We start from the raw sequence: 27989 nt of genomic DNA on the forward strand, positions 1-27989 counted from the left end.
AAGAAGGTCCCACTGTGGGGTTTGAGGGCCGTCATCAACCTTCTGAAGCTTGCGCCAAATATCATGGTAGATTGGGTGAGGAACTGAAGGTTTGAAATAGTGGTTCCTTCTGGGCTGGCTGGGTCCTGGTTGGTAATTTTCTCACGGCTTCAGTTAAACAAGAGAGAAAAAGGGCTGGGTTTTTGTCAGGACCTTCAGTGATTTCTGAAAGTTTTTCATAGTTTACCACTTTATGGGCACCCTTTTTGAGTCCTGCAAGGAGACACATAATCATGCGGTCTTGATGGCTATGTCCAGAGGCCCTGTCTTGATAATCCCAGTGGGGGTCCTGGTTGGGAACTGCCTCTGTGCCAGTAGGCTGGGCAGGAGCTTGATGATGAATTGTATTAGCATGCACCTGAGCTAGGGTCCAAGTACGATCCTGGTCTTCTGGGGTGAGGGTGGAAGAGAAGATAAGTAGCGGTCATGCCAGGTTAGTTCATAAGACTGAGTAAGGTACTGAATCTCCCTAATATAAGAGGTAGGGTCTTCTGGAAATGAACTGAGTCTTTAGTTAGTTTGAGAGAGATCAGTGAGGGAGAAGGGAACATGAACTCTAACAATACCTTCAGTTCCCGCTACTTCCCGAAGGGGGCATTCTAGCACTGGTGCTAAAGTACGGGTGGGGCATGGGCCAAAGATGGTGCCGGAGCTAGTATGGGCAGGAGAGAAGGAAGAAGCCAGAAGGGGTTCCTGCTGAGGGTTTGAAGAGGGAAGGGGGGTTGAGTTGATAAGCATTGGAGGATAGATACCGGTGTAAGGTGGCGGGATGGGTTTACAGGCTCCATGAGAGGGCTGTAAGGAAGGAGAATGAGTACAGGCAATGCTAGAGTTTTCCTGAGGAGAGGACAGTATAGGAAAAGAAGTGAGTGATGCTGGCTGGGAAGATGGTGGCTGGGAAGATGGTGGCTCAGAAGACAATGAGGAAGCTTGGGGAGTTAATGAAGTTGGTTGAGATGGAGGGGTAGGGTCTGGGAGGGGTGTACAGCAGTCTGCTCCATCCAATGAGGAAAAAGAGGTAGGGTCGGGAGGATAAAGGCAATGAGGGCGGCGAGAATGAAGAAGGATTTGAACAGGTAAGCAAGAATTGCAGAGGTCGGGCTGTGATCTGAGTGCGAAAAGGCCTGGACACAAGGAATTTCTCCCCATTTTCCCAGTCATCTGCAATAACTGCTTAAGTCAGTTAAAACTGTAAAGCTGAGTGTTCCATTTGTGGGCCATTTGGACCCATTATCTAATTCATACTGCGACCAGGCTTTATTGTATAAAAAAGACAAGGCACTTATGGCAGATATCTTGCCTGAGGCCTAAGGTTTGCAGATTTTTAATGAGGCAGGCTGGAGGGCTGTTTTTTGGAATTGAGGACCGGGAGTTTCCCATAATGAAGGGTAGCTCGAGAGAACAGGGAAAAAGGAGACCATCCTGGACAGCTGGAGGGAGACGATAAAAGAAGTTATTGTCTCCGCTGCCTTTTTGGTTCCTGGAACGGGATGAAATGGCTTAGAGGCATCCCCCTAAGACCAGATGATCAGCGAGTGCCTGGCGCACGCTGGCGCCTTCTTGGATCAGTGTTGGATTTTTGGACTGGAGAAACCAAGAGAGGCCATGTAGATTTTGCCCTGTTAATCAGGCTCCAAGGGAAACTTACCAGTAGGCGAGATCAGTGGCTGATGCGCATGCACAGAGAGGCGACTGGAGGCTGAGGAACTTCCTCTGTCTAGTTGCTGTGCCCTGCTCTCTGGGGTGGAGGGGTAGGTCCACAAGCGACACAGACCTGAGCCCCTCCTAGGATCTGGCACCAGATGTAAGGTTCTTGAATCAGTTTGAACCCCAACAGCGCGCCAACAGACAACAGGAGGTGGTGTGGAGCAACATGCTGTTTTAATGAACGCCTGGTTGCAGGTGGGCTGAGGCCTAAAATGGCATCAGCCCCAAGTGAGGATGGGACAGGGGTTTTGTAGTCCTCTGTAAACAGTAAGTGTCCCAGTCTGTTGTGACTGCTATGTAGTACCTGGATGGCCTATTTCTTGATCTTCAGGGGTACATCTCTTCCAGCCAAGGTAAGTGTCTTCTGGCCGGCTCTCTTCCTGCTTCTACTATCTTGCTGACACACGCTGCTGATGCAAGTGGCCTTGCGTCTTGGGGCTGAGCCTGAGAAGGGAGGAGTTACTCATCCCTTCAAGCCTTCAGGCCCTGAGGAGAATCTTTGAACCCCCTGCATCACTGGCCACCCTCCTGATAGATCCCTGTGATGCCAGGCAGGAATGAGCCGCTTGGGTATCCAGAGAGCTCCCAGTGCCTTTCTGCTACTTCCTCTACCCCTATATTTTGCTTGGCTTGGTTCTCTAATTTGACTCAGCTTCACATAAAGTCAGGAACTTCTCCTGCAAACAGAACTTCAGCTTCTCCAGTGGGGATGTGTATTCTGGAGAGGGGGATCACCCTTTCCCACTTCCATTGTTGGGGCACTCACAGTGTTTGGGATGTCTCCCAGGTCCTGCAGGAGCAGTACGCTTCCTGCAGAGGGTGTGTGGGTCCTCTCAGAATTGCTGGTCTGTTCTTGCAGTTGATCTGCAGCTAAAATTCACAATGCGAGCCTCTGCATGCTGCTCAGTCTGGAGCTGCAATCTAGTCCTGCATCCCATCTGCCATGATCACTGGAAAACCCTCATTTATTTTTTAAAGGGTCCAGAAAATGCTAATCTATAGAGATAGAAATTAGATTAGTGGTTGCCTAGGGCAGGATGGATGCAAAATTTCAGAGTGGGGAGTTAGAGGCTATTGCATAGAATCTTTTGGAGATAATACTGATTATTGTAGTGAATGTAAATTCTGTGAATATACTAGGAAACATTGAACTGTACACACTAATTGGTGAGTCATATGGTAAATGAATTATGTGTCAACAAAGTTTTAGAAGACATTACTTGCACCATGATATTAAAAAATGCTGTTTGAGTTGTATAATTACTTCTTCTCTCTATGTCAAGGGCACTGAACAGGCAGGAGCCTCTCACTTGCCACTGTTCTTAACAGTATTATAAAATAATTACATAAGACAGGTTACTTACATATTCTAAGTCATAAAAATTATTGCTTGACTAGACTAATTGTAAACATAAAAGAACACCAAACACACTAAAATAAATATGAGGTCATCAATCTTTTGTTGGTCTCCTTGGCATGCACCTATTCAGACTGTTAGTATTATGTATTTGCTTTGAATTTTAGCAGTTATATTTTAACTTGATTGATTTTTCCTCAGATATAAGTATGAGAAATGACAGAAAGAAACAACAACTGGAAAAGAAGCATTGCATAAGACCAGGATGTCTCTGAAATGGACGTCAGTCTTTCTGCTGATACAGCTCAGTTGTTACTTTAGCTCTGGAAGCTGTGGAAAGGTGCTGGTGTGGCCCACAGAATACAGCCATTGGATAAATATGAAGACAATCCTGGAAGAGCTTGTTCAGAGGGGTCATGAGGTGACTGTGTTGACATCTTCGGCTTCTACTCTTGTCAATGCCAGTAAATCATCTGCTATTAAATTAGAAGTTTATCCTACATCTTTAACTAAAAATGATTTGGAAGATTCTCTTCTGAAAATTCTCGATAGATGGATATATGGTATTTCAAAAAATACATTTTGGTCATATTTTTCACAATTACAAGAATTGTGTTGGGAATATTATGACTACAGTAACAAGCTCTGTAAAGATGCAGTTTTGAATAAGAAACTTATGACGAAAGTACAAGAGTCAAAGTTTGATGTCATTCTGGCAGATGCCCTTAATCCCTGTGGTGAGCTACTGGCTGAACTATTTAACATACCCTTTCTGTACAGTCTTCGATTCTCTGTTGGCTACACATTTGAGAAGAATGGTGGAGGATTTCTGTTCCCTCCTTCCTATGTACCTGTTGTTATGTCAGAATTAAGTGATCAAATGATTTTCACGGAGAGGATAAAAAATATGATACATATGCTTTATTTTGACTTTTGGTTTCAAGTTTATGATCTGAAGAAGTGGGACCAGTTTTATAGTGAAGTTCTAGGTAAGTCATGTGTCTAATTGGTGCTTATTAAGTTCTAACTTTTCTGTGCCTTTGAAGGTGAGCTTATATAAATATAATGTCAGAAGATAGTGTTTTTAAGGGAAATTATGAATTGCAAATGTAAGATGATCTATCAATCTCAAAAATATTGTAGAATGTTGACCTTATAGAATCAGTTAGAACCCTGGGGCCATCACTACTACAGGACACCCAGAGAGTCATAAACCTTCAATGTAAAGCACTAATGATTTCTTTAAACCATCACATATCATTTTGCTATACGTTTTTTCATCTTTAAAAAAAGTCAATAGATACCTCAAGAAACATCTTCATGAAGGCAGACACATAAATTTAGTATTTACACATATTTCTAGAAAAATTATCAATGCAGGATTGAGGAATTTGTTTCTCTTTGAGTACCTCAGTTTCCTCATTTAGAAATTAAATTTTGTTTTTCATGTAAGAAGGATTCCTTCACAGCTGAGAAATATAGTGGCTCTACTCCAGAAACAGAAGCCTAAAACTTGAGATTTCTAATGTTTATACATTCCTTCAATAACAGGTTGACAATTATTTCTTTCAAAAACTGAAATCTTGTTGAAAGTGAACATCTAAGTTTTAATCTATATTTTATTAAACTGCATCTCTCCATCAAAGAAAATAGGGGCCAAATTAAGGGAGAGCACATATCTCTATGTCAATAAATTCTGAAAATGTTTTAATTCTCATTTGTAAATATATTTATTTTAAAAATCTAATTGTATTAAGATCTTAAGATGAACCAAGACAGTAGGAGGTGTAAAGATTTCAGTGTTGAGCTCAAAAAACTCATGGTTTACTTTGAGAACCAAGGATCAAGGGACTAGCTTAATAAACTGTAGACACTAGAGTACTTCCTGGAAAGCTGTTTTCATGGGTAAGGTGAGATGAATTAATTGTGGAACTGAAAGAGTTGTTTAAATGTATATTTGTTACTATTGCAGCTTCAAAGGGAACACAAATGTGTATTTAAGTTCATAGTGGCTACATTAGTCCATTCTCACACTGCTGTAAAGAAATACCTGAGACTGGGTAATTTATAAAGAAAAGAAGTTTAATAGACTCAGTTCCACATGACTGGGATGCCTCAAGAAACTTAAAATCATGGTGAAAGGCTAAGGGGAAGCAAGCTTGGATCTTCTCACTTAGTGGCAGGAGAGAGAAGTGCAAGCAGGGGAAATGCCAGACACTTATAAAACTATCAGATCTCATGAGAACTCACTCAATATCATGAGAACAGCATGGAGGAATCCAGCCCATGATCCAATCACCTGCCACTGGGTCCCTCCCTCGACACATTGGGATTATGGGGATTATAATTCAAGATGAGAGGAGATTTGGGCGGGGACAGTCAAACCATATTAGTGACTTATTTTAATAATTATTCATGATTGTGAATATACTGATGTTACATTAAAGATGTGATTTCTTCTTACAGATCTCTGAATACATTGCCTTCCTTATATATACATATGAGCAACATATGCAATACATAAAATTTAAATTATGACTATATATAAATGTATTTATATATATTTTATCAATGCACAGACATTTTATATATGTTTGGGTATGTTATTCCAAGTCCTTTCAGGAAAATACCTGCATATTCAATATTAAAATAACAATTCTCATATTAGCTACCTTTTGTTTTGTTTTGTTTTTTTCCATCAGGAAGACCCACTACATTATTTGAGACAATGGGGAAAGCTGAAATGTGGCTCATTCGAACCTATTGGGATTTTGAATTTCCTCGCCCATTCTTACCAAATGTTGATTTTGTTGGAGGACTTCACTGTAAACCAGCCAAACCCCTGCCTAAGGTAAATGTATTCTTGTTTCATTTGTTTGCTTGACATTTTCAGAAGGAATGGCTGGATATGTTTCTTTCAGAGTGTTTAACTCAGAGTGAGGGGAATATGGGAAGTCAAAAAAAAGGACTTGCCGTTAGAAAATCATATATTTCTATACTATCACAAGTATGTGAATGTTATTATCATTAAAGACCAAAGAGGTTTACTAGGGAGATTTTGAAAACAGGGTTGGTTAAAGTAAGGCCTTCATTGTGCAACCCAAAAGATAGTATGATTCATTTCTTCAAAAAATATTTGTAGAGTGATTAATACAAACCACAGGTAAGTGCTGGATTTTCAGAGAATAAAGGTAGCACAGTTTCTGCTCCCTCATGCCTTACATTGTACTTTGAAAGATAGAATAAAAACAAGTGAAAAAGAAAAGTCTAAAAAGTGTTATAAGGAAAGACCACAATGATAAAGAAATATGCAGAAGAGATCCCAAACTCATTGACAATTAAAGTGAGTACTCAATAATGTGCAGAGATAGGTGAAACGATGAGGGGGTGAGAAAGACACAAAAAGAAAACCAGAGGCCAGGCAAGGTGGCTCACACCTATAATCCCTGCACTTTGGGAGGCAGAGAAGGCATGATTGCTTGGGCTCAGGAGTTTGAGACCAGCCTGGGCAACGTGGTAAAACCTCATCTCTAACAAAAATAAAAAATAAAATAATAGCCAGGCATGCTGGTGTGTGCCTGTAGTCTCATAGTCATAGCTACTTAAGAGGCTGAGGCAGGAGGCTTGCTTGAGTCTGGGAGCAGAGGCTGCAGTGAGCTGAGACCACACCACTGAACTCTGGCCTGTGCGACGGAGCGAGACTCTGTCTCAAAAACAAACAAATAAACAAACAAAAAAGTAAAGGCTTGCATTAAGGCAGAAAAGCAGAAAAGCAATAAGGGCAGTTCCCAGGAACTCCAAATTTAATTTACAGGAAAAGGTTGAGTAAAAGTCAATGATGGGCCGGGCGTGGTGGCTTACACCTGTAATCCCAGCACTTTGGGAGGCCAAGGCAGGTGGATCACCTGAGGTCAGGAGTTGGAGACCAGAGTGGCCAGCATGATGAAACCCCGTCTCTACTAAAAATACAAAAGTTAGCCAGGCATGTTGGCAGGTGACTGTAATAGCAGCTACTTGGGAAGCTGAGGCAGGAGAATCACTTGAACCCGGGAGGCGGAGGTTGCAGAGAGCCGAGATCACGCTATTGCACTCCAGCCTGGGCAACAGAGTGAGACTCTGTCTCAAAAAAAAAAAAAAAAAAAAAATATATATATATATATATATATATATATGAAATTTGATATACCCATTAGGGACAATGGAGAGCTACTGAAAAGAGTGAAAAGAGTTAAGAAATGAAGAGATATGATCAGATTTCCTTTTAAAAAATCCCAATATTCCCAATGCATAATATTGCAAAAAGGCAAGTTTGTAAAATGTAAAGATCATTTAGGAACTTTTACGTGAGTTTAAGCAATCATGACTACTTTTACAATAATAATCACAACTTCATATTGTGCTGTGTGGAAAAAAACTAGTTACCACAGATAAAACACTTAAGTTGTCTCTGACACATAGCCAGTGATCCAAAAATATTGTTGATATTATGATTATTTTAGTCATTATTTCTAATACTTTAAATTAGCTAACATGTGCCAGCCATTTAAGATATCAGTCTTCATTTAATAGTGATTGATCTTCCAACACATCAAGATTATATTCTCTAGCAAAGTCCTAGAGAACAGATACTCTGTGTACTTGTTTAAATGTAAATGTTTAAGTTTGGGCAGTCAGTTGAACAAGCTGGAAAGCTAAAGTTGTATTGTAAAGGTGGAGGCTCTTCATTAATATTCTAGCTTAAAAGGTAATTCTCTGTACTCTTATCTTATCCTCAAAAAAAAATTCCTCACTCACATTAAAAGAAAGTGATAGTGCCAGTAGCAGCGGGAAGAGAGTAGCAGAATAAGGAGGACAAGGGATAAATGACTAGTAGTACAATAGTGATTATTACTGATACTAGCATGATCTCGGCTCACTGAAACCTCCACCCCCCAGGTTCAAGCGATCTGATTCTCCTGCCTCAGCCTCCCAAGTAGCTGGGATTACAGGCACCTGCCAACACACCTGACTAACCTTTGTGTTTTTAGTAGAGACAGAGTTTCGCCATGTTGGCCAGGCTGGTCTTGAACTCCTGACCTCAGGTGATCCACACGCCTCAGCCTCCCAAAGTGCTGGGATTACAAGTGTGAGCCTCCGTTGTTGTTAACTTGCAGAAGGTAGACTTGAATCCAAGTAAATAATTGTGAAACTGATTCTCTAATTCTTTTGTACACAAAATAATTGTTGTGACAAATTTGCTTGCTTTTCCATTATGTATTAGATTCTCAGATAATGTTTGTATATTTCAAAAGAATAAGACTCTTGCCAAAAAGTATCAAGTGTTTGAAAAATGCATATAGGCATTGCTTTTATAATATACTCACATGAAACTGTACAGAGAATAAATCATGATGGTAAGATTCAATATCGGTAGCAAATATTCATTTAAAAAACTCTGGAAATAATTCAAATATCTTACATTAAGAAATGGTTAAAAACTTATATAATGTGCATACCAAGCCATTACAATCCTTTTTTCAAAACAATGTTTAATTACACTGTCAGCCGTGGTACAGGTATAGTTGGAAACTAAGGAACAAAATGATGAGTAGAACAAGATCACAGTTTTTTTTTGTAGAATAAAAAGGCATATACAATGAGAATAAAATTTTCTAAATAAACATCACATATGTACATTGAGTTATATAAATAGAATTAAACCCATAATGAAATGGTACACATTTTAAATTGAGATAGAGATATGGGTAAATGATTTTCTTTTTCTAAATTTTCATACTTTTATAAAACTACTTACATTGATCTTCTATTACCATTACTTTCATAAAGACATCACAGAATGAGATCAGTGCTGATCTGTCTATAAATAGACGTTTTATTACTTCAACACTGGGTGGATGAAGCAGACTTTTGGCAGTGAATGAGACAAAACATTGAACTCAAGTTACATTAAATGTGGCTACAGGAAACTGCAATTACACTGAGTTCCTGGATGCCTCATGAATTATCTCTAATAGCCATACACTGAATCTCCAATTAAAACTGATGTCAGGCCAGGCACAGTGGCTCATGCCTGTAATCCCAGCACATCGGGAGGCTGAGGCGGGTGGATCACAAGGTCAGGAGGTCAAGACCAGTCTGGCCAAGATGGTGAAACCTGTCTCTACTAAAAACAGAAAAATTAGCCAGGCGTGGTGGCAGGTGCCTGTAATCCCAGCTACTCAGGAGGCTGAGGCAGGAGAATTGCTTGAACCTGGGAGGCAGAGGTTGCAATGAGCCAAGATTGCATCATTGCACTCCAGCCTGGGTGACAGAGAAAGACTCCATCTCAAAAAAAAAAAAAAGATGTCATAAAGTTAAATTATATTTTTGAAAAATACTTATCAATATATGGTCTCAATTGACATATTTTAGAATTTCTTTTTTTATTTGTAAACAGTTTTATAAAGAAATTTCCCCCAATGATTAGGACCAGAAAGTATATTTGTTATGATAGAAGGGGTTGGTCATTATTTTACTAAGAAAAAGAGAATTTAGAACAAAAGGGACAACAGCAACAAAAAGATGAGTATACAATTTTGATATGATATCCGGGAAACTTATGGGTCTACATTTCTTTTCCTCTTTCTCTCTCTTTTTTTTTTTTTTTTTTTGGTGTGAGAATACATTGGCGATGTGGCATTAGAGAATGGATTTAAGTTTAAAAACAGGGACACATCAGGAAACACAAGTCAGAATAATTCTCATTCATTTCAGAGCAAACACATATTCACCAGGAGCTTCATATAGTGTGAGGAAGCTACTCTAGGGGGTGAGCAGATCTCCACTGGAGAAAGTCCTGGTGACCTCTCCCACTGTGGTTCAAGTGCCCCCTGTGAGACACAGCAAAGTGATGATGAGGGTCCCTCACATTCAGTTATACATAGCACATCAATTTCACACTGTGATTTCAGGACAAAAGGTGTCATAGTCATACCTAAGCAATGACCTGAGAAATAAGATCACTTAGTTATGTAACTATATAGTATATAATACTGTATTATAAATGGAATTCTCAGAACTATTTCCCAGAAATTCCAAACCACAATACCAGACTGCTGAATGTCAATGATTCTTATACTTCAGCTTTTAAGGTGTTTTTGGGGGGTGGGGGTGTCGGGGGCAGTGAGGGGTAGTGAGGTAAGACTAGGAAACCCTAACTTTAAGTGAAATATAAAGGGTTAGAGAGCTAGAAGCTAAATAAATGTAGATATAATATCATTCCAATTGTAACTAACTTTTCCTCATTGCTCATAGTCATGTAATGGCTCCAATGACTCCTAACTAAAAGAACTGAACAGAAAAAAATAAAATAAAATAAACTACCCCAAATAAACACAAGAGATTTAGTAGAACCACAAAAAAAAAAAAATAGAATTGAAGCCAAGTAAAGCTACCTTCCAATAACCTATGTTAGTAATTATAATATTATAAATAAAGTGTCTGGGTGTAATATTTTCTAGCATTATCTCCTCCTACTGCAGTGTCATAGCTTTGTTTCATTTCTTCCTTACACACACATACATACATGCATATGCACACATATTTACACAAATTTGCATGAAAGATCCCACATATATTATATTACACATCTCCTTTCAAAGAAACTGAATGATTAGGTCAGTTTAAAAAAATTACTCCAATAGCTTCTGACTTTCTCATCTTAGATGTTTGTAACAATCCTGTCAATAGTGTTTTCTGTGTTGTTGCTCTTTTCTGATAGAACAAATTCTTTCTTCACAGGAAATGGAAGAGTTTGTGCAGAGCTCTGGAGAAAATGGTATTGTGGTGTTTTCTCTGGGGTCGATGATCAGTAACATGTCAGAAGAAAGTGCCAACATGATTGCATCAGCCCTTGCCCAGATCCCACAAAAGGTTAGATAAAGTGCCTTAATTGTGGATGGCTACTAAATGAATCTGTTAAACCCTTCAAGAGTCCATTACAGAAATGTTCTGCCTGAAAATTTAACTGCTATGATAGTTCTAATTATCTCAGACATCTGTTCAAAACAAAAACGTATATGGAAGATCTTAAAATCATAAAGAGAGGAATTTTGGTTGATAATAACGTTGGCATTAATATTGTGATCAGAAGGAAATATATTTAAGAGGCGCTAGTGAAGTTTGGTATTATCATGGTATCGTAGCATGTACATAGAAATCACTAAATTCTGCCCTGTCATTTGCTCCTTTTGGTTTACAGGACTTTAGAAGGTACTGTATACACTGTAGATATTATCAGAAAGCAGTTAAATTTTAATAAGTTACTGTACTATCACAATAACAATAAGCAGGTATTGAAAAAACTTTGAAATGCATCATGCAGCTTCGTCTTACCAAGCAGTCTGGCAGTTTTTACTTCCCGTGCATTGGAATAGGTCTATTTAATGTTCTGTTCAGGGTGCCATTCAGAGAAAGAATGTCCTAGTCTGACTAGCCACTGCTCTGGAGGTACCCACCTAGCCAAGCAGATTTAGAGAGAAAAAAAAAAAACTTGTCTGCTCTGCTAACTTGGGTGCCACTAATGTCTTAAGCAGAAAAATGTAATGGAAAGGATGGAGATAGAATCCTGCTTTTAGTGTAGACTGTGTGCATTATTAAATGTGGCCCAACAAAGACTATGCTCTAAGAATTAGATTAGTGCCTTCTCCAGATTGAGGAAGGAGCAGAAAATATAAATAAACATGGTAGGAACTTATTTTCTAATCTATACAATCTTTGTGTATTTTCAATTTATGTTTTAGTTTCTTATCTGACATAGCCCTCTCCGAATGATCTATGCAAGTTTTTGCTGAAAACACAGAGTTACTTTAACACTCCCATATCAAATACAAGGTCAACACTTGTAAATTCTACTCCAGTTTAAAAAGATTGCTTGGGAATTCTAAAATCAGTACCTTAGTTTGGTACTAGACATGGTAATGACTGGCTATAGCTGACCATATATCAACGCTGTCAATGCTAGGTAGCGCATCATCTAAGTGTGAAAGAACAGTTAAGCAAAATGTAGCAAAATACAATTTTCTACATTCTCAGCATCTGTATTGTTAATCATGAATTGTCAATGGGCTCCTTTTTCCTACATTGTTAGCATTTACAAAAGTAGCAATACTGATAATAGTCTGAATTTGTGTCAAACACTGCCACTTGAAATTTTTCCTGAAAGTAGCACTTGATAGTTAGCAAATGGAAAGAAATTACACATACTACATATGTAGCATTATTTCTCACCATATGTGCAGTTTAAATATTTAGTCTTTTGTAATCAATGATGTCAAATTCATAAAATAACTTGTGACTAGTAGACAAGTGGATATAAGTAAACTCTTCTCATATCACTCAAAAATTAATAAATTTATATTAAATTTGGAAGGTTACAACTAGTATAAACTATGTAAAATGAACTGTGTAAACTATGAAAAACTGTGTAAAATGTATAGGTTATTACTAATTTGCTACTTTTTTTGTACTAGATTTAAGACTGCCTAACCATTCTTAAATATTTAAATATTTCATTGATAATCTTGTGAACCCCGAATATCTGATACAGGTCTCAGTACATTTAGAAAGTTTATTTTTGCCAACTTGAAGCAGGGAGGAGGCATTCCTTTGAGTTTCTGATTAGCCTCTCCAAGGAGGCAATCAGATATGCATTTATCCCAGTGAGCAGAGGGGTGACTTTGAACAGAATGGGAGGCAGTGATTTGCTTAGTGACTTTGGGGCCCCAAGGCTTATTTTCCTCTTAAATTTAAAAAAAATCTTTTGGAGAAAGCATTTTAGAAGAAAATGAGTCTCTGGTCTCAGGTTTTCATCTGCTCTCTAATGGCAAGGACAGTTTATTCCTAAGCAGGTCCTGAGTTATTAGGAAAGTTCATTTTTAGTAGGTTGTGAAGTCTCATGTCCTATGAAGACAAAATAAAGGGAGAAAGGGAGAAAAACAAAACCAAATGAAAGAACAATCCTTTAAAATTAATATAGGCCCATTACTCTGAAGTCCATAAATCAGTAGGCAGGTAAGAAAGTGGATTATGTATGTAAATTGGTTGCTGTTATGTTCTTCTGAAGTTTAAGTTGTCTAGCTTAATTTGTAGGGCTTTATGAAAGCATAGCTTAGTTTACAGTGACTCCAAATTAGGAAAAATGGTGGAAGGGGAGGAAAAAAAACCTGAAGACACTATTTTGAAGATGTGTAGCCATGAAAAATTAGAATTCAGTCCAAACTGTAGACAGTAATAAAAATTGAAAAACATTAGGCAAGACTAGAATCTAACAACAGGTGTACTGTTATTTTTGAAACATAATTTTTCTCTCTTCAGTTTCCCAGTTTTACTAAAGACAAACCATGGTACAACTGATTTGCTTTATTATACTTGGCCTGATTATTGTACACAGAGGAGGAAGAATAATTTTTTATTTACATAGGCTTTTAAAGTGGCTTTGATGGAACTTTGTCTTATAGAAAGAATCTCAGATAGGACTTTTTTAAAGCTGAGGCAAGCCATAGATTTGTACCATCAAATACCTATGAGTTGGGTGAATTCCTTTCCTCTTGGGGTTCCAAAATAAACTTGGGGCTCCTGGGCCTGTCAGAAAGTTGCATTCTTTGCTTAACACAGTTCAGGAACCCTGTACAGGGACCTTATAGATGAAGGTATGAGGCCAGTTTTCCCAAGGGGTTTTTATTGGCTCCATAAGTTAAGTTTGATTCCCTAAAGGAAAGCCCACCATTCCAGTGGAAGCCTTGATAAAATAACCAGTTTCTCCAATTGTGTTTTGTTATAAACGAAAATAGATTCTTATTGCACTTATGCAAATAACTGTATTGACAAAAGTAAAAAATACTCACGAATAGTTTCCAAATTCTGAAAAATCAGGTAGAGGGAAACAAATATGTTCTAAATTTTTTTCATAGGAGTATACTAAATTGTTAAAAGCTGTTAATAGCTCAAAAAAAAAAAAGATTCCTTCACTCTAAAAAAAAAAACAAAACAAAGGATCAGCAATGTTTTAAGCAAAGTCAAAAAGATTAGTTTAGTTTTCTATTATTTCAGTCCATGTAGTTAATTCCTGTTCTGCTTGATATTCATGATCATTTTAGTTCTCCATGAGTCCTGAAAGTTTTTCTTCCATTCTAATGTCACAATCTCCAAAATTATCAAAAACTTTTTTTCAAGAGCACCTGTGAGAATTTTATGGCTGAGTATAAAATCGCCTTCTAAAGAGGACCAAAGTCAGACAACAATTGTCTGTGGATGACAAAAAGTTTTAGGGCAGCCTCAGTCAAAGACACAATGGACAAGGAAATTTGTTACCTCTGTGGCACACAATAACTTAACAAATATAATTGTTACTGATAACGTACACACTAAGTCATATCAGAATTATAGGAGTTTCCCATAATTTTGGAACACATAACAATAACATACTTATATAAATACAGCTCAAAAAGACCAAACACCATTTCATATTTGACAATGTTTCCTGTATAATTTTTATACAAAATAAGCCAAAATATGTCATTTTTGGACTTTAGGGAAACTAATAAATTAAAGGATTACTTAGGTCAGAAAAGAACATAATTTATAATTTGTTTGGAAAATTTCTCAAATATCAAAGGTTTAAAACACTTAATATCACAGGTAAGATAAATCATTCGTTTGACTAACGTGGTAACTCAAGGATTTCAAAAAAAGGCAAAAATCTTCATTCTTTGAGAGAGGAGACTCAATTTGCCAAACAGTAAGCCCTAATAAAACAGCATGAAGCCAAATAACTTTGTTTTTCAAAATTGTATGAACAATCTATAAAATTCTAATCTTGACCATAAGATATAACTTTCCTCAGCCTTTCATAACCTTTATAATCTTTATTAAGAAGTCACTTTATGCTTCCAGAAAACCTTGTTAATCTGACTCAGGGGCCCATATGTTGGTCTTGCATTAGTGTGTCTTTGACATTAATGATTAATTTATAAATAAACTAACTTATTTCTCAGTATCAGTTCTTAAAATCTCGCACACCCACCTCTTCTGTGATAGTCCCTGGACCTTGAGGAGCTGGATAGCTTTTAGAAAACACTGTTAGCATTATGCCACAACAAACAGAACTTGAGGAAAAAAACTTATACGAGTTGAAAATGAGTTGAAGGAGAGTGTTACTATTTCACACCCTTTATAGTTTAGCTTTGAAATAAAAATGATAACAGTTTTTTCCCAAAACAAACCTTACTGCCTGTGGACTAGATTGCTTAATGCCACAGGGTTAGAAGTTATGATAATCTTACTTAATTCAAGATGTGGCTATTTTCATTAAACCAATATCAATGTCTTATTTATTAAAAAATTACACAAGCAAAGATCATTCTGTTTTGGGCTTGGTTTACAGTTTTGTAACCCCTATGTCAAATTTTGACACCTTAAAGTATTTGGCAAGAATAAGTATGAAATTGCTTGATTAATAAATGCAAACAAAAATGTATGCTGGAAATTCTTAAGACATTTCTAATATTATCATACTTTAGCAATAATTGTAAAGTTATCTTATTTATAAAAGATTTTATTGAAGTTACATAAACTTGAAAAAGCATTTGACTAGTCTTTTTTTTCTGGCAAAGTATTTAATTCAAGCACTTTTATTTTCTTAAGCCAATTAATTAGAGCTCTTTTATATATTCTCAGTAGTAAAATATTGTGTACAAAACACATAAATACATACACATATTAAGCATGCCAATAGAAGTACATCTTATAGATTTATGAAAACTACTTTTTGCCATATTAGACTTCCAAATTCTTGATAACCTGTTTCAATAGGTAATCTGTATGAATACTTGATCACCATAGGCAGTTGTAAGCTAAATAGTCTTACATTTGCATATTAAAAGAAACCAAGTGAAAATTAAATAGCAAAATTTACATCATAAGGTACAGAGAGAAAAAATTTGGTGTGCTGGAAGAAAAATAAAATGGATTCAATTGCCTATTAAACATAAAATTATAGAAATTATAATGGCCTTTTAAATATATGCAAACACATGTACACACACACAAAAGATTCTATGGCTTTTACTTCAGAACTTTAGCCATGAGATAAAAGAAAATTGACCAGCTTGCAGACAAAAACCTGTTGAATCCATAGTGTGGTTTTTATCTTAATAGAGAAATAAAAGCAAATTTAAAGCAAGAAGAAAAGAATTTTTTTTAAAAAAGAGAGAACTTAGGAACTCTACAGTTTGCAGGACAACCTTAGGGCTCTTAATATATATGTGCACAAAGACCGTATTACCTTCATTTTACATAAACTCTGCCAAGTAGAGGTGTCATAAAACCTACCAAGTGATACCAGGGGATCATTCTTCTTGTTTTCTCCTCATTCTTAGATTATTTGTTTCCCACTTTTTTTCCTAAAAGGAGGAACTGAGCTGTGGCCTAGGGTTTATGTGTGGTGAATCAATGTGTGCTGCTTGTGGGCAGTACTCCACAGTGTGTCACCAATGAGTTGTTTCCACCCTCTTACATATCTCAGTTTCTCTCTCCAGAGGTGTATGACCTCTGAGAGGGCTCAAAATGCTGGGTGATCTGCCCTCATATGTGCTTCCTGGACTAGCCTTTTTTTAAAAGTTAATTTTTATTGGGGATTTCCCTGCAGGGCCACTCCATGTCACAGGGGGTCAACCCCAAGACACTCCCATAAGGCCCCCAGTTGCTTAGGGGTCCCTTTTGGCTGGGAGGAGCAGATGCCCTTTCACTTTGGAGCTGAGAAAACTCAGTCTCTCATTTTCCTATGTAAACCACAGTTCAGTTTCTCACACAAATCCACACAGACAAGCCAAATGAGATTAATTTGGGGAATAAAAACAATAGAGGAGACCCTTTACAATACATCTCCAAACTAGAATTAGGATTCTTAAACAACAACTTCCTAGGAGGAAAAAAATAACAACAGTCAATACTACTTCCCGTAAACTGTACTCAGCCACCCTCTACTTTGTAACTCATCTGCCATTACACATGCCAAGGTAAAATCCTCTCACAGTACGAGGTAATCTGTGGTAATCTCAAAGCCAAAGAGATCAGGTCATTCAACATAGGAAAACAGAGCTTTGGACTGAGAAAAAAATCTGCCCACAACTCTTGGAACTCCACAAAGAAAACAGAACACCCCTAAAGGGGTGAGTGGTGCCTTTGTTCTGAATTCTTTAAAAGAGTTCATAATTAGAAGCCTTCTCTAGATTTTTCATACTGCAAATGGCAAAAGGCAAAAGGAGGTATAGGGTGGAGGAAGAGTAAACAAAAGAACATTTGTTTTTTTAAAGACAGGAAGCAAACACAGAAACCAAGAGCATGGTTTTTAGGTTTTGTTTTGTTTTGTTTTGTTTTCTCTTTTGCGTCTGCAAAGAATTTTAGCCAAATTAGGCAGGCTTTGTTACCCGCAATTTGGAATTCTCACTCAGATTTGATGAAGTCAGGTAAAGTTCATCAAATCTGATGGGAGAAATACTGGAATGTACGAAAAAAAAAAATCCCAAAAATGTGATCACTAAGCACTGTAATGGTAAGGAGAAATTAAGTCCAGCTAGTTGTTAAACATTAACCAAGACAAAACCCCAATTCAGCTGTTTACCTAAGGATGGGTTTCAGGCCAAAACTGCCCTCTGCCATCCTAGAATCAGGAAAGAAACCTCAAATTCATCCTCCCTCCTGGGAGTGAGCTCAAACTCCGTAGAGTTATCTGCCTTCCATTGTCATGGAAATAGGAAATCTTGCCTTTCTTGTAGGAAGCAAGTAAAACTCCAAAAAAAACAAAAAGGAGTTGTACAGCAAAATAAACTTCAGATCTTGTCTGAATTTTGGGGTATCAGGGATTCTCTGCAGGGGTTGCTCCCAGACCTCAGCCAATTGTCTTCTTTGTTTGAGCCATAAATTTAGCTCATGCTGGTACCAAGCACTGATAGGACGTTTATCAAAGGTCAGGGAACCTCCACTCAGAATCTCTTCATGGTTACCAAAATATGAATCCTGAATATCTGAGACAGTTCTCAGATAATTTAGAAAGTTTATTTTGCCAAGGTTGAAAATGTGCACCCATGACACAGCCTCAGGAGGTCCTGATGACATGTGTCCAAGGTGGTGGGGGGACAGTTTGGTTTTATACATTTTAGGGATACATGAGACATCAATCAACATATATAAGATGAACATTTGTTCAGTCCAGAAATGGGGGACAACTAGAAACAAAGGCAGAGCAATTTGAAGCATGGAAGGGGCTTCCAGATCATAGGTAGATGAGAGACAAATGGCTGAATTCCTTTGAGTTTCTGATTAGCCTCTCCAAATGAGGCAATTAGATATGCATTTATCTCAGTGAGCCGAGGGCTGACTTTGAATAGAATGGGAGGTAGGTTTGCCCTGAGCAGCTTAACTTTTCCCTTTAGCATAGATTTTGGGTTGCCAAGATTTATTTTCCTTTCACAATCTCATGTGTCTAGCTATTATGTTAGAAATGTCATTATTTCTTTATATACCAAATTGATTATAAAAGTAAAGACATTAAATGTGGGTATTCAACTTACCTCAGACTTTTAGTAGTTCTCATTACTTGACATCACTTCTTCTTATTTCTTCATCTTTTATATGGATTAACTAACTGATTATTAATCTCTTCAGAATTCTAACATGCTATGTTTTTAGAGTTCTATTCATTGAACATGATATTTTCCTTGCCCTAACAGGTTCTATGGAGATTTGATGGCAAGAAGCCAAATACTTTAGGTTCCAATACTCAACTGTACAAGTGGTTACCCCAGAATGACCTTCTTGGTAAGACTCTGGAGAACAGAGAATATATTAGTAACAGCAAATTGGAGTGATAATAGTTCAACATAAAACAAACATATTTAGCATTTATTATTGGAAAACTAAAAAACAAATCAAATTTAACTACTTTATATTTATTTTCCAGTCTTAGTATAAAAAGAATGCACTATAGTAGTTGGCATTTTATTACATACAGTCACATTCTTTATGGTCAGAATAAAAATCTCTTTGTTCAGGTGTAATTTCCTCTCACAGGTTTTAAATAACATCCTGTATTTTCTGTCTGTCTCCTATTTATGCAACTTTACCTCTGTTCTTTCCCCTACTGCAGGGTTATTTCAACAGGCACTGAAAAATAGCGGACGCTCTTCTATTACCAGTGACTCTACTTTTTATGGGAATAAATAACCAATCTTTATCATGATAAAATGATAACACATTTCATGATGATGCATAACCGGTCCTTCCTCAGCCCCACCTCCACCCTACTCCCTGCTGCCTTTAAAAAAAATTAAATATTTTAAATATTTTAAGTATTCAAATATTTTTTAAATATGTAAATGTGACTTCATTATTTATAATACTTAACAGACCACGTTCTTGTATACCCAATCTTATTCTTTTTTTTTTGCACATTTTAATTTTATAATTAAGAATATGCTTTTTCATTTTGTTCACCTGGCAATTCCTCTGAAATTTGAAAACAATTTCAATGCAGTTTCGTGGGTATAATGTTACCTAGGGAACAGTTTTGCTTTAAGTTCCTTATATTGTGCATTTCTTATTCAATTCCCATACCTTATAATTAATAATTTTGTTAAAATTCATCCACTTTTAGGTCATCCCAAAACCAAAGCTTTTATAACTCATGGTGGAACCAATGGCATCTATGAGGCGATCTACCATGGGATCCCTATGGTGGGCATTCCCTTGTTTGCGGATCAACATGATAACATTGCTCACATGAAAGCCAAGGGAGCAGCCCTCAGTGTGGACATCAGGACCATGTCAAGTAGAGATTTGCTCAATGCATTGAAGTCAGTCATTAATGACCCTATGTGAGTATTACAATTTTGTGACCAGGTGGTATTTATAAATTATTTTGTCAACAGTGAATATGAATTTTAACCCGTTTTTAGGAGACTAATTTTGAAGGGATTGAAGTGATTTAACCAATGTAAAATCTGTTCTTACTTTCCACCAGACAGTTTATTTGAAAGTTACATTTCAACCCCACAGATTTAATGGGTCACCAATGACTGCAATGAATTATAAAATCAAAAAAATTAAAGATACGTAGATAATTATTTTAAATATTTTTAATGATAGAATACACAATGAAAAGAAATAACATAACTAGAGAAATATGATAAAATATTTCAATTCAATACCTAAAATTTCTGAAAGTATGAATCTATTCTTTCTCAAAAATTTATTTTTATTATCATTATTTTAAGAAACGTGATAATGAATTATAATTTGCATAGCATAACATTCACTAAAATTAAAATCTAAATATATTTAGTATGTTTACATAGTTACAAAGCCACAGCCCTAAAGAACATTTTAATGAATTCAAATTAAACTCATAATGTATGAAGTCACTCCCAATACACCTCCAGTCCTAGAAAAATACCATCTTACTTTGTTTCTCAATAGATTATTCTCTTCACATATTTTATATAAATGAAATCATACAATTTATAGTGTTTCGTAAATTACTTCTTTCACTTAGCATAATTATTTTTAGTTTTATTTATGTTGTTGGATGTATCAGAACTCATTCATTTTTATTTCTATATAATATTCTTTGATATGTTTACACCAAAATTACCCATTTATCAGGGCATGGACATTTTAGTTCTTTCCAATTTTGGTACTTATGAACATTGTTATACATATTTTCTGTGTAAAAATATCTTTTTACTTCTTTTGAGGAGATGCTAGGAGTGGACTTGCTGAGGCATATGGGAAATTGTTGTTTATGAAGAACGGCTAAACTGTTTTTCAAAGTATTTGCATCATTTTTCATTACCACCAGCTGGATAGGAGGGCTCTAATTTCTTCACACTCTTCCCAGCACTTGTTATCACCTGTCTTTCTATTACAGCCATTCTAGTGTGTGTAAAGTGGTCTCTCATTATGGTTTTCATTTGCATTTCCTTATGGCTGAAGATATTAACCCTCTTTTCATGTGCTTACTGGTCATTCACACATCTTCCTTAGATAAATTTCTATTTTAATCTTGTGAATATTTTGTCTTTTTCTATTTATCTTATTATGGATTCATAAGAATTATTTATATATTATAGATACAATCCCTTATCAAATATGTGATTTTCAAATATTTTCTTCCACTATGGACAGATAGATTTTTTTTTACTTTTTGGAAGATGCCTTTTGAAATACAAAGGTTTCAATGTTGATAAAATAAATATGTAATACTTAACTTTTCCATAATCCAAAGGAAATACTATGAAAAATGCTGTGCCTAGACCAGCTACCATCAATTCAGAGTCTATTACTCCTACCAATATTATTATGAGGTAAGATGGTACCAGCTAAGGGAATACATTAAAAACACTTTACCAAAAAATTAGTAAGACAAGAAATGATTTAAGATACTTCAAAAAAAGTAAGAAAGTAAGGAAACATAAAACTGGTTAGAAAATTAAAAAAAAAAATATATATATATATAGAATAAGATGCTGGATTTAAAGGTGAACTAGAGAAAGAAATAAAGGGTATTCAAATAGGAAGAGAAGAAGTTAAATTGTCTCTGTTTGCAGATGACATAATTCTATAGTTAGAAAACCCCTTTGTCGCAGCTCCAAAATTCCTTAAGCTGATAAGCAACTTCAGCAAAGCCTCTGGATTCAAAAATCAATATGCAAAAATCACAAGCATTACTATAAACTGACAGTACACAAGCAGAGAGCCAAATCATGAATAAATTCCCATTCACAATTGCAACAAAGAGAATAAAATACCTAGGCATATGCCTAACAAGGGATGTGAAGGACCTCTTCAGGGAGGACTAGAAACCACTGCTGAAGGAATTAAGACAGGACACAAACAAATGGAAAAACATTCCATCCTCATGGATAAAAAGAATCAATATTGTAAAAATGGCCATGCTGCCCAAAGGAATTTATATATTCAAAGCTATTCCCATCAAACTACCATTGACATTCCTCACAGAATTAGAAAAAAACTACTTTAAATTTCATATCGAACCAAAAAAGAGCCCATATAGCCAAGGCAATCCTAAGCAAAAAGAACAAAGCTGGAGGCATCATGCTACCTGACTTCAAACTATACTACAAGGCTACATAACCAAAACAGAATGGTACTGGTACCAAACAGATATATAGACCAATGGAACAGAACATAGGCCTCAGAAATAACACTACACATCTACAACCCTCTGATTGTTAACAAACCTGACAAAAACAAGCAACTGGGGAAAGGATTCCTTATTTAAGAAATGTTTTGGAAAAACTGGCTAGCCATATGGAGAAAACTGCAACTGGATCCCTTCCTTACACCTTACAGTAACCAAACCAGCATAGTACTGGAACAAAGACAGACATATAGACCAGTGGAACAGAACAGAGGCCTCAGAAATAACACCACACATCTACAACCATCTGATCTTTGACAAACCTGACAAAAACAAGCAATGGGGAAAGGATTCCCTATTAAATAAATGGTGCTGGAGAAACCAGCTAGCCATACGCAGAAAACGGAATCTAGTCCCCTGCCTTACACCTTATACAAAAATTAACTCAAGATGGATTAAAGACTTAAATGTAAAACCCAAAACCATAAAAACTCTATGAGAAAACCTAGGCAATATCATTCAGGACATAGGCATGGGCAAAAATTTCATGACACAAACACCAAAAGCAATTGCAACAAAAGCCAAAATTGACAAATGGGATCAAATTAAACTAAAGAGCTTCTGCACAGCAAAATAAACTATCATCAGAGGGAACAGGCAACCTACAGAATGAGGGAAGATTTTTGCAATCTATCCCTCTGACAAAGGTCTAATATCCAGAATCTACAAGAAACTTAAACAAATTTACAAGAAAAAAAGACACCACCACCAAAAAGTGGGCAAAGGATATAAACAGACACTTCTCAAAAAAATACATTTATGCAGCCAACACACTTATGAAAAAAGCTCAATATCACTGATCATTAGAGAAATGCAAATCAAAACCACAATGAGATACAATCTCATGCCAGTCAGAATGGCGATGATTAAAAAGTCAAAAAACAACAGATGCTGGTGAAGCTGGGGAGAAATAGGAAAGCTTTTTACATTTTTGACGGGAATGTAAGTTAGTTCAACCATTATGGAAAACAGTGTGGTGATTCCTCAAAGACCTAGAACCAGAAACACCATTTGACCTAGCAATCTCATTACTTGATATATACCCAAAGGCATATAAATCATTCTACTATAAAGACACATGCACATGTATGTCTATTGCAGCACTATCTACAATATCAAAGATATGGAACCAACCCAAATGCTCATCAGTGATAGACTGGATAAAGAAAATATGATACATGTACACTATGGAATACTATGCACCATAAAAAGGAATGAGATCATGTCTGTTGCAGGGACATGGATGAAATGCAAAGCCATTATCCTCAGCAAACTAACACAGGAACAGAAAACCAAACACCACATGTTCTCACTTATAAGAGGGAGTTGAACAATGAGAATACATGGACTCAGGGAGGGGAACAACACACACCAGGGTGATTTGGGGGATGGAAGGGGAGTGAGAGTATCAGGACAAATATCTAATACATGAGGGGCTTAAAATCTAGATGACAGGTTGATCGGTGCTGCAAACCACCGTGGCACGCATATACCTATGTAACAAACCTGCACATTCTGCACATGTATCCTGGAACTTAAAGTAAAAATAAAACTTTTTAAAAAAATTTGAACTGACCAGGTGCAGTGACTCACGCCTGTAATCCCAGCACTTTGGGAGGCTGAGGAGGGCAGATCACGAGGTCAAGATATCGAGACCATACTCCTGGCCAACATAGTGAAACCCTGTCTCTACTAAAAATACAAAAATTATCTGGGCATGGTGGTGTGCACCTATAGACCCAGCTACTCAGGAGGTTGAGGCAGGAGAATCACTTGAACCCGGGAGACGGAGGTTGCAGTGAGCCGAGATAGTGCCACTGCACTCCAGGCTGGTGACAGTGCGAGACTCCATCTCAAAAAAAAACAAAAAAGCAAAAAAACAAAAAAGTGAACCTACCAGTACTCACATTAAATTTAAACAGACCAAAAAGAAAAGACAAAATACTGATCTTTGAAATATTTTATTTAAGGAGATAAAACATTTGAAGTACACAATTAAATGTAACCTATGTGTTATATATGTGTGTGTGTATATATATTGCACATATATCTGTATATATGTATCCATACATATATCTCTGGTTGTGTGTGTGTAGACAGAAAATAAACATTTTTAAAAGAGTTTATGGAGACCGGGTGTGGTGGCTCACACCTGTAATCCCGACACTTTGGGAGGCCAAAGTGGGAGGATCACATGAGGTCAGGAGTTAAGAGACCAGCCTGGCCAACATGGTGAAATCCTGTGTCCACTAATAATACAAAACTTGGCCAGATGTAGGGGATGAGCACCTGTAGTCCCAGATACTTGGGAGATTGAGGCATGAGAATCACTTGAACCCAGGAGATGCAAACTGCAGTCAGCCAAGATCACTCCATTGCACTCAAGCCTGGGTGACAGAGAGAGACTCTGTCTCAAAAAAAAAAAAAAAAAAAAAAAAAAGATTATATGAAATAGTTACCTGAATTTACCATATGCTGGGCCATAAATAAACACTAAGTAAATTGTATAAGATTCAAATTCATAAAAATTATATGTTCTAGTCATACTAGAAATAAATTATAAATCATCCAAAAACGATAACTGAAAACAATCTGATTCTTTAAAATAAAAAATATTTTTTAAAAAATTCAGTCAACAAAAAATTCTAATTATAAATGTGCCTTTCTCTCATCAACTATTCTTCCAAGTATACATCCAACAAAAATGAATAAATATTTAAACCTAATAAAATATACAAATATCTTAATACCATAATTATTAGTAAGGTCAAAAAATGTTAACAACACAAATATCCATTAATCATAAAATGAAGAGATCATCTGTGGTCTTTGTCAATCAACTGAATACTCTCTACACCAATGCTATTAAACAACTGCTAAACAAAAACAGAAATGAATATGTATTATTTAATTCAATTATATAAACAATACTAATCTATGATATTAGAAATCAGGTTAATACTTACTTTGAGGATAAAAATAGTGACTAAAATGGCCCAGGAGGAGAGAGTTCTTCTATGCAGTTTGTGATAAATTGGTGTCTTCACTTTGGGATAATGTTTAAGATAATCTTAAAATTTTGAGGTAGTCACATAGTGTATATACATTTATCCTATGTATTTCATACTTAAAGTTTTACTGTAGAAGATATACAACATATTTTAAAGTTCCAGAAATCAAATAGCAAAGTAAGCACGAAGCACTAGAGAAATCCTATGGGTGCCTATAGTGTGGCCAGGAAAAGACTCTCCAAGAGGTATCATATAAGGGGAAGCCTCAAAAAGAAATAGAAGCAAACCTCAAGTAGTTGCAAGAAAGAATGCTCAATGAGAGAGACACAGGGGACAAAAGGTGTAAAGGGGCTAAGGTGAGAACACCTTCAGGAGTTTAAAGAACAACAGAAGGCCATTGTCTCTAGAAGAAAGTGTACAGGGGGAAAGGGTTAGGACAAGTAGGTGCCTGTGTAGAGTTCTCTAGACCAAAGACAGATTTGGAATTTATTCTTAATGTAACAAGAAACCAGATGGAAATCTTAACAGGTGAGTGTCATAATTTGATATTAATTTGGAAAATATTCTGGCTACTAGAAGGAAAATAGGGTAGAAGACAAAAGATTAGAGTAGAAGCTGAGAAACTAGGAGGCATTTCACCAGTTGTGACACAATTCTTCTTTAAATATGTCAATATGTCAAAATGGGCTGGGCACAGTGGTTCATGTCTGTAGGGCCAACACTTTAGGAGGCAGAGGCAGGAGAATGACTTGACTACAGGAGTTCCAGACCAGTATGGGCACTACAGCAACACCTCGTATCTAAAAATGTAAAAAATAAAAAAAAATAGCCAGGCATGGTGGTGTGCAGCTGTAGTCCTAGCTTCTCATGAGGCTGAGATGTAGGATTACTTGAGACCGAAAGAGAAAGGCTGAACTGAGCCATGATCATGTGACTGCACTCAGCCTGTGTAATGGAGCAAAAGCCTGTCTCAAAAAATAAAGAAAAATTAAAAAGATCAAAAAGATCATTCTAAGATTCCATTTCCACTATCTTACTTATAGCACTTAGAATGGCTCACAATATTTTCTGCTCCAGAAAACATTAACTTTCCCACCGAAAAATTCCATTTTTCATTTTTAAAGGTATTTGTCAATTATAAAACTCCAATTTAAAAACCAAACTTTCTGTAATGACATGAATTAAAACATTGAAATTTCATGTCAACTAAGTGACACTTACTTTCAATCATTTGTGTGACACTTTTCAAAGACCATCCATAGACTTGATATGCTTAAGCAATAAATTTACTTTTATGTTGATATCTTTATATTTATCCTTCAGCTATAAAGAGAATGTCATGAAATTATCAAGAATTCATCATGACCAACCAATGAAGCCCCTGGATCGAGCAGTCTTCTGGATTGAGTTTGTCATGCGCCACAAAGGAGCCAAGCACCTTCGAGTCGCAGCTCACAACCTCACCTGGATCCAGTACCACTCTTTGGATGTGATAGCATTCCTGCTGGCCTGCGTGACAACTGTGATATTTATCATCACAAAATGTTGCCTGTTTTGTTTCCGAAAGCTTGCCAAAACAGGAAAGAAGAAGAAAAGAGATTAGTTATATCAAAAGCCAGAAGTGGAATGACTGAAAGATGGGACTCCTCCTTTACTTCAGCATGGAGGGTTTTAAATGCAGGATTTCCTTTTTCCTGCGACAAAACATCTTTTCACAACTTACCCTGTTAAGTCAAAATTTATTTTCCAGGGATTTAATATGTACTTTAGTTGGAATTATTCTATGTCGATGATTTTTAAGCTATGAAAAATACAATGGGGGGAGGGATAGCATTTGGAGATATACCTAATGTTAAATTACGAGTTACTGGATGCAGCACGCCAACATGGCACATGTATACATATGTAGCTAACCTGCACGTAGTGCACATGTACCCTAAAACTTAAAGTATAATTAAAAAAAAGCAAAAAAAAAAAAAAAATACAACTCTTTTTTTTAAACCAGGAAGGAAAATGTGAACATGGAAACAACTTCTAGTATTGGATCTGAAAATAAAGTGTCATCCAAGCCATAAAAAAAAAGAAAATAAAAATAAAAATAATATAAAACCTTATGGGCTTATATTGATATTTATTATTCTAATCCAAAAGTTACACACGAAAGTTACTGAGCTTCATTATGTTTCACACATTGTATTTGAACACGACAACATTAAGAACTCCACTCATAATATTAACATTGTTTTGCAAATGCTCAGAATATTTTGGCTTCATTTTGAGCAGAATTTTTGTTTTACTTTAGCCAATGAAATCTTCAAGAATTAGGAGGAGGAGCCAAGATGACCGAATAGGAACAGCTCCAGTCTACAGCTCCCAGTGTGAGTGACACAGAAGACGGGTGATTTCTGCATTTCCATCTGAGGTACCGGGTTCATCTCACTAAGGAGTGACAGACAGTGGGCACAGGACAGTGGGTGCAGCACACTGTGTGTGAGCTGAAGCAGGGCAAGGCATTGCCTCACTGAGGAAGTGCAAGGGGTCAGGGAGTTCCCTTTCCTAGTCAAAGAAAGGGGTGACAGATGGCACCTGGAAAATTGGGTCACTCCCACCTGAATACTGC

At 36.5% G+C, this 27989-nt stretch overlaps 1 protein-coding gene and 1 pseudogene across 2 annotated transcripts; one reads left to right on the top strand and one right to left on the bottom strand.

Moving 5' to 3' along the window:
• LOC101138063 (UDP-glucuronosyltransferase 2A3-like) overlaps positions 1-27989 on the bottom strand; it is a 476474-nt pseudogene that overhangs the window by 132462 nt on the left and 316023 nt on the right.
• Positions 657-27460, top strand: UGT2B15 (UDP glucuronosyltransferase family 2 member B15). 2 transcript variants are annotated; one of them, XM_031010037.3, is made up of 7 exons: positions 657-1115; positions 3305-4092; positions 5806-5954; positions 10883-11014; positions 18871-18958; positions 19794-20013; positions 26693-27460. In XM_031010037.3, the coding sequence occupies exons 2-7, from the start codon at positions 3369-3371 to the stop codon at positions 26970-26972; spliced, it is 1593 nt and encodes a 530-aa protein (XP_030865897.2). In that variant the 5' UTR covers positions 657-1115; positions 3305-3368; the 3' UTR covers positions 26973-27460. The 2 variants fall into 2 exon arrangements, with proteins under 2 accessions (XP_030865897.2, XP_055241811.1); XM_055385836.2 differs by lacking the exon at positions 657-1115 and adding an exon at positions 1736-2099.

The sequence above is a fragment of the Gorilla gorilla genome, chromosome 3 (genome assembly GCF_029281585.2).
Source record: "Gorilla gorilla gorilla isolate KB3781 chromosome 3, NHGRI_mGorGor1-v2.1_pri, whole genome shotgun sequence".
Taxonomy (NCBI): Eukaryota; Metazoa; Chordata; class Mammalia; order Primates; family Hominidae; genus Gorilla; species Gorilla gorilla.

Excerpts from the sequence above, each read along its gene's own strand:
- UGT2B15 (XM_031010037.3), top strand. The coding sequence starts at position 3,369 with ATGTCTCTGAAATGGACGTCAGTCTTTCTGCTGATACAGCTCAGTTGT. Across the intron at positions 4,093-5,805 it reads GTTTTATAGTGAAGTTCTAG|GAAGACCCACTACATTATTT; the intron begins GTAAGTCATGTG and ends TTTTTCCATCAG. Across the intron at positions 11,015-18,870 it reads TTGCCCAGATCCCACAAAAG|GTTCTATGGAGATTTGATGG; the intron begins GTTAGATAAAGT and ends TTGCCCTAACAG.